At 46.8% G+C, this 7,786-nt stretch overlaps 1 protein-coding gene across 1 annotated transcript; it reads right to left on the bottom strand.

Moving 5' to 3' along the window:
• Positions 1–815: 815 nt before the first annotated feature.
• On the bottom strand, positions 816–6,553 carry LOC119363519 (protein FLX-like 1). The gene is made up of 5 exons (XM_037628889.1): positions 6,012–6,553; positions 2,608–2,840; positions 1,626–1,789; positions 1,256–1,332; positions 816–1,172 (listed from the first exon to the last, which is right to left on the bottom strand). The coding sequence occupies exons 1-5, from the start codon at positions 6,480–6,482 to the stop codon at positions 1,077–1,079; spliced, it is 1,041 nt and encodes a 346-aa protein (XP_037484786.1). The 5' UTR covers positions 6,483–6,553; the 3' UTR covers positions 816–1,076.
• Positions 6,554–7,786: the final 1,233 nt, after the last annotated feature.

Raw genomic sequence — 7,786 nt, forward strand, 5'->3', positions numbered from 1 at the left:
GGTATTGTCGGATCCGCTACACCTCCTCCTAATGTGTGACATCTCATGCCTGACACCTCCCCCTCCTCCATCGTGAACAGCAACATCGGGACCTCCCTTCTCCGTCGGAATAGCAATGCCGGCCAGACCTGCCCCAATCCCCGTCGCGAGCAGACACGGCGGCCAGATCTATCCCTTCTACCTTTTTCTTTTTTTCGAAACGGAGGCAAAAGATTTGCCTCATTCATTAAATAAGAGAGAAGTGTTTTAGATTGTTACAAATGACCCATATGCCCGCATGGCAACTACTCGCGCACAAGAATACACCCCAGTTTTTTAGCTCCCGCGAGAACCCAAAGCTTGACGTCGTTGATGATAGCACGGAGAAGGACCGGAGGCGGTGCGCTCTTGTGTCGGAAGACCCGAGCATTACGCTCGTTCCAGATCGTCCAAGAGACTAGCATTGTAAGTACTGGCATATACCTTCTACCTTTTTCGGGTGCTCTGAATTGGGAAACCAACCCTTGGTTGAACCAAACACATCACGATCTGAAACCGTTACGAGTCCTGAACCAAACGCGTCGTTAGTCGGTATATGCCAGTACTCCTCATGATACATCCACCTTCTGATGATCGGATATGATTCTACACCATTGTTCTTGAGGTAGAAGAAAAAAAACGGAACTACTGGATTTAACTTGTGTCGCTATTCGGTACGACGGTGTTCATTACTCGTTAATCATCACCCAGATTCTTCCTACCAACACGAGGATCCCATGTCAGTTTTTCTTTTTACAACAACTGTAATGGCAACACCGGGAAAGATGCTTGTAATAAACAAAGGTAATGACAACTGCATTACGTGAAAGAGCGCATGTACACCAAATGCAATTTTGCGGTAACCTAGATTACTGTAACGTGCACTACACTTGAGCGTGTAACTCACTCAGATTAAGGTCAACAAATACACAAGGCATATCTGACTCGTCATAAATTAACATTGCACAGAAATCAGGTTGTGCCAGAAATCTCCGTTTGTTACTTCGCTAACAGGACCAGATTTAATAATAAAAGAAAAGGGAGGAGGATGTCGGTATTCATCTCCGTCCTGGAGCTCTTTGCATGTCGTAGGCGCCCCAGGAACTATGCGCTGCCCCAGCCCCATACTGAGAACCAGAATCAGTAGCATTTGCCTGAGATAAAGACGCCATCTGAGACACGGATTCAAATAAGGATACAAAAGAGAATGCCTTCAAAAACAAAGCACAAGTCATACTTGAGTCATGCTGTATCCAGCATTGTAAGGATTTGCAGCATAATTGGCATTAGGATTTCCATAGCTTCCAGCGTAACCTGCGGGATGGGTGCACAAAGCATAATCCATTCAGATACATGCAAATTGTACTATACAGTCAGCCTTGCTTATTAATTATTATGCCCTCGATAGAATAATACAAAGTTTCACTATTTTAAGGCTCGTGATGGTGTCTTTTTCAAGCAGTTTGGCTGCGGAAAGAACTGTATTTAGCATGTCAATTTGCATTGCCTTAATACTTAGCTAATTTTACTTCCCCTTAGGCCTGAGCAGTCCAGATAAGTAGCACAACTACTATCTGGAACAAATGCAATATAATGTAAAAACAAACCTTGATTGCCTGCAGATACAGCAGCTCGTGATCTCTTCTCAGCATTAGCAACCTCAGCACGAAGTTTCTCCACTTCAGAAGCAACTGAGACCAATTTCTTCTGCATCTCTTGTCCCTGCTCATAACTCTCTGCATATCCTTTCTTCTCAAGCTCAATACTGGATCTGCAAGTTGGTTCAAAAGTATGTAAGTTCACAAAATAAAAAATAAAGGGCTTCTTGCAACCTCACCTTTCTCGGTGTTACTTCACAGAAATTTAAAATTCAATTCAATCCAATGTGACAAATCATTTCAATCAGAACTTAATAAACCCATATTGTCGCATCGAGCTTTAAGAAAATCACTTTTTACCCTCTAACCAACAAAACTGGCTATTGTTAGACATCCCATAACAAAGCACTACCCCCAAGGTGGTTTTGGGGGCGGTTTTCCCAGTGACACAAGGTGACAGGCATGTCAGTGTGAAAAGGTGAAACCAGAGGCTCACTCGGACCACATGTAAGTGGTGGACGGAGCTAGTGGTCTAGCGCATTTTCTTCTGTTGACTGGGACGTTGTGTGCTCAAGCGAGAGAGAAAGATAATAGAGAAATATGTCTAGCGTGGCCTTTTGATAGCGGAGATGCCATCTCATATCCACAGTGGCAAAATCGGCTTCGAAATCACTATAGGCGATTAGGTGTTCCAGTATTTAAAGTTCATGGATAGCTCAGGGGCTTAAGTGGATATCTACACAGGTTTGGGGGTGGAACTATTCCATAAAACACTTCATTTGAAATTGTATGCTGTACTTTGATCAGGCACACCAGTAAAGGAGGCTATAGGACCAAGAGAATGTTTCCTCATTAGTGCCAAGAGGAGAAAGATAAACCAGGGCATAACATAGAAAGCACCAATGAATTATGAACGCCATGTATTTCAAAAATACTGAACAGGTATATTTTCAAATAGAGAGAGTACATGCAAGGTCAATAGGGGACTTGCCTTAAATGCTGTGTTTCATGCCTGAGTTCTTGGGTCTCAGCTTTCACTGCAGCCACCTGCTGCAACTCTACTGCTGAACGAGCCAAATCTTGTGTATATCCCTGGATCTGACCCATGAGTTCCTGTCTTGCTGCACCCAGCTGTTGAATGTCCATACGAACATGTGCAAGTTCCGCTCTCATCTCCTCTACTGCTCGGAGCTCTGCTTCCATTTTCATTAACCTCTCATAGACCTTTAACACAAAAAACAAGTCAATTTTACATGCCAAAACTAATCTAACTCCCTCCATTCCTAAATATAGGTCCTTTTAGAGATTTCATTACGAACTACATACGGATGTATATAGACATATTTTAGAGTGTAAATTCACTCATTTTGCTCCGTATGTAGTCCATATTGGAATCTCTAAAAAGACTTATATTTAGGAACGGAGGGAGTATTTAACTCAGGCAGATTTCTATCAAAGAGAAGAGAATTTTAAATTTTTAATAATAACATACAAAGTCAGAATATATTTTAAAAACACTGCCATGTAATGGGTATCTTGAGCAAAAGTAGTCAAAAAAATTGTGCGGAGTACACAGCTTCGAACCAGTAACAAACGAAACAGTATAGAATGTCATGCAAAATGCACTAACTATAAACAAGTAAAAAAGCTGTGATAGTTTTGTAACTGAACTATAGGCAATGGATTGTGTGGTTTGAGATAAGAGTGCGGTTGAAAAAATATTACAGATAAGCAAGCATATATAAACTATAATGAAATATTTATGTAATTTCAAATACTTTATACAAAAAGCTTATACAACAGAAGTTACAAAGGTCACGTTGAAGGAGTGAATTCTAGTGCTCATAAATCTCTTTTGGACAAAGAGTTGGTGTAGGGGAGGCTTTTGCATCTTTATGAAGGCAGATGCAGCAGTTGCTCTGTGTTGTATCCAGATCTCACATATCACTTAGATATATCATATATGGCACAGAAAATTTGGAATTCACACCCATTGCATCAAGAATTTGTGTATCTATACTCTAGTCCAAAAAAATGTGGGGGAAATGGCCCAAATAAGTACTAAAAAAACTCAACCAATCAGGTACTAGCACCTGGTGGCATTGTTTGTAGAAGAATGACCAAGACACCAGGCACTCCGAAAGAATTCCACCCAATGGGAGTTGAACCCTTCTGGGCGGTTGGCGCTCACACACTCTGTCTGCTCCGTGGAGACTGGGGTCCCACGGATCCGTCTTGCGTGGGCCGCGGCAGCCCCACCAACGAGCGGCCACGGGCTAGCTGCCCGTGTACTACAAGACTCCGCCCCCTTCAAGGTGGCAAGTAGATCTTCGTCAAGATCTGAGGCCATGGGAGCCTACCTCCAAGGTGGGTGAGGCTGCCTTCACTGCTGACAGGTGGTTCGAGGACGGACGCGCCACGGCTGACTACAACATCCAGAAGCAATCCATGCTACCACCTTGCCTCCCGGCAACGTGGTGGTATGCAGATCTTTGTCAAGAATCCTCCTCCAGATGCAGATCTTTGTGAAGACTTTCACTGACACGATCATCACACCTGAGGAAGGGCTCTCTGACACCCTCGACAACGTCAAGACCAAGGTCACCACAGGGAAGAGCTTCTTCCAGGGAAGATCTTACCCGTCGTCTGCCACCCGCGAACGACCTCAGGCCCGCCAACAACCTGTCGCTAGCGGGCGCAGTGATGGGACTGCTCATACCAACAGTGGCCTAGACCTGCAGTGGCCAGCCATAGCTCAGGGCGTGCTATCAAGCATGCATGGCCTCCCTTGGAGGGCAAGTTGCGTGCGCAGCGGCTCACCCCACATGCGTGCCACTTGCCGATGCATGTAACAGTGGCGGGCATGGATCAACAAAGCTGCCTCCGATGGGACGTGCGTCTGCCCCCAGCAACGTGCTTCGATGCCACTTGTTCGCACATTAAGTGTGTTAGGTGCTCCACTGTGCAACTACCTTATGTACTGTCTTGTAGCACTTGTGGCCACCCCTTGTATCTATAGAAGGAGGTCCAAGCTACCTAGATCAGGGTTCGACTCCTAGCAAGTCTACACCCACGTACTAGAGCCCATTTCCTAGTCCCGGCAAGCCCCGGCAATGAAAGCCATCTCTTGTAAACATTGTTCATCACATCCAGTGAGAAAATCCAGCAGGACATAGGGTGTTATGTTACTCAGCGGCCCAAACCTGGGTAAAAACCACCATGTTGTAGAGTTTGGATTCGAGCGTCTCGGTTCCCCTCTCCGAACCAAAAAAAGGGGCCATCACTTGTCCCCGGTGTTGTGTTCTGCACACACGACACACTCCCATGGCTCCCAACAGAGGGACGCTTAGTTCTCGGCCCAAATAAGCGCAGGAAAATGTAAGCCATTGTAGACTTGCATATTACATTTGCATGAGTGAAATGTCCTGTTTGCCATTTGTGAAATAGAAGTGACACTACTTGCATATTATATTACGTTTACATTCTTCTTCATCTCTGCCTTGACTCCGTTGTTTATGTACTTGCAAAAAGGACAGGAAGATGAGATCAAAGGAAAAAAGATGGATCATAGTCCAGTGCGAGCCAGCAAAAGCCTGTCCCGTCTACAAAACTGGCCTGGACAACTTGACATCACACACAGACAGAAGTACAAACACAGGATTCTAGATTAGTGGCTTCTCATGCCTCCTGATGTCATAACGGATAACACAACTGCCGCCAAGCTCCCAGCATCATCAACAGAGGGGAGATGGAAAGAAAGTGAGGAAAAAAAGAGGAGACTAACCCTAGACTTTCAAGAGAAAGAAAATGAAGGGTGGCAGTTCCTTCCCTTGCTTCAGCCCTACCCTGTGAGGAAAATAAAACGTGCTTCCCTAGTTGCCATGTTGTTATCGTATCTCTCATCTTCACAAACACAGGTGCAGGAAGCCAAATATGGCATAATACTGGCCCCCATGCTGTTTGGGTCATCTCCCCACGGCTTTGGCAGTTTAGAGCATCAACGGATGCCAGCTTTCAGGCTGCAACTACAATACACTATCGTTGCCCTATGCAAAATTAAGACACAGCGTACAACAGCAGTTGAAAATAGGTGATGATAAGTTAAAATTTGCATGCTCGTTAGTCGTTATGAATACACAAAATGCATTACATATCATACTCTTAAGGGGTCACTTCCTACATTTGCAACGCCAGGATGAATTTAGGAATGTATGTAACACCAAAGTCGCATCATACAGGCTCAAGGCTTTGTAGAGCTTCTTTGCGGAGCTTCTTGTACTGGGTTAAATGTTGCAGTTTGCATTAAGCAGGGATGAGTATATATTGGCACTGAATTTGCAATGCAAAGAGAGATTGATTAACTTAGGGCACTTAACGAATGGAAAGCATCCACACCTCGCGAATACGGAGATCTCCCTCTTGCTGGGCGGCGCCGATGGCTCGAGCGGTGTGGCCAAGCTCGTGCCGCACGGCGGAGACCTCCTGCACGAGCGCCACGTGCGTCGCAGAGAGTCGCTGGTTCTGTCCGAGCAGCGCGTGCGCCTCCTCAATCTCCGCGCCGATACGCTCCTCCAGCGCCGCGGCCATGTGCGATGCTGGGGGCAGGGTCCCTCCGCCGTGGCCCGCCAAGTGGTGGCGCGGCGGCGGAGGATGCTCGCGGAGGCTGTCGGGGTGGCCTGGTGGCAGGCGAGCCGGGTCTCGGAAGTCATCGAGGTGGTGCGGGGGGAGGCGCGGCGGCTCGCGGAATTCGTCGAGGTGGTAAGGCGGGAGATGAGGGTGATGGGGCGGAGGAGGGTGCGGGTGGTTTCCGGCACCGGCGCCGCGGGAGAAGGAAGAAGGCAGCGGGTTACGGTGGCGACCGGCCATCCGGAGTCGCCGGAACCCTACCGAAGGGTTGTTGAAGCCTTGAAGGGACGCCGACGAACAGATAATTTTGCACATAGCTACTTTGAAAGATTTATTAATTCCATACTTCGCTGAGGAGTAGGACAGCGTGTTTTTTTTTTTTGAGCTTCGGACAGGGTGTTTGGTTGGGAGTAATTAGAGTTAGGGAATGGAAATCGAAGAGGTACGAGACTTTAAATCTATTATTTAGTTGGAGGTATTGGGAATTCATGAGGGAATAAGCATGGGACTTGAGACTCCAACTCTCACCGTTTTATTAACAGGGGTGGGAGTTGGATGGGAATTGTTTTAGTGAGTCAATCTTAATCCTTTATCCTAACTTCTCTTGTCTAGTCCCATGTTAATTTCCACGAACCAAACAAGGGAGTATAATTTCTACTTATATTTTCACACATAATTCCTATCACGCACCAAACAGAGGATTGGGAATAAAACGACTCATCCCATGTCTAACCTCAACACAACTCCCTCCTCTAAACTCCCATTCCCCTTCCCAAATATTGCCGAACACCCTATTCTTCGGAATCTTATCTACCTGACGTTCCTCACAGGGCAATTCCTGGCGAACGCCTTGAGAGCCCTCTGATCTCGATCTAAGGGTGGTAGTTTTCTATGAAAACACACTAAAAATAACTATAAAAATGGAATTGCCAGCCCTATGCATATAAAATTGATGGGAACGTTGCATGGGAAACAAAATTTTCCTACGCTCACCAAGATCAATCTAGGAGATGACCATCTACGATAGAAGAGATTGCATCTACATACCCTTGTAAACCGTTAAGCGGAAGCGTTAAGAAACATTATTGATGTAGTCGAACGTCTTCGCGATCCAATCACGATCCGTCCCGCGAATTCTCGATCCAAGTGCCGAATGGACGACACCTCCGCGTTCAACACACGTACTGCTTAATGACGCCTTCACCTCCTCAATCCAGCGAGCGATGGTGAAGTAGTAGCTCGAGTCCTCCGGCAGCACGACAGCGCGATGGCGGTGGTGGTGGAAAAATCTCGGCACGGCTTCGCCAAGCCTCACGGAGAAGAAGAAGGACTACGAGGGAGAGGGAGGGCAGCGCCGTGGCATAGATGGGTGCGGCTGCCATCCCTCTACCCCTCTATATATATGGGGAAGGGAGGAGGAGGGGCACCCGAGGTTTCCCTGGGGGGGCGGCGGTCACCAGGGGAAAACCGTAGATGGGTTTTGGTGCCCCCCCGGGAGCCTTGGCCGCCAAGGCAAAGGGGGTGGTTGCCCTAGGGGAGCGCCC

This window comes from Triticum dicoccoides, chromosome 2B, assembly GCF_002162155.2.
Source record: "Triticum dicoccoides isolate Atlit2015 ecotype Zavitan chromosome 2B, WEW_v2.0, whole genome shotgun sequence".
NCBI classification, from domain to species: Eukaryota; Viridiplantae; Streptophyta; class Magnoliopsida; order Poales; family Poaceae; genus Triticum; species Triticum dicoccoides.

Coding starts and splice junctions, on each gene's coding strand:
- LOC119363519 (XM_037628889.1), bottom strand. CDS start 6,482: ATGGCCGGTCGCCACCGTAACCCGCTGCCTTCTTCCTTCTCCCGCGGC. Junction 2,841..6,011: donor GAGATCTCCGTATTCGCGAG/GTGTGGATGCTT, acceptor TTTGTGTTAAAG/GTCTATGAGAGGTTAATGAA. Junction 1,173..1,255: donor CTGGATACAGCATGACTCAA/GTATGACTTGTG, acceptor TCTTTATCTCAG/GCAAATGCTACTGATTCTGG.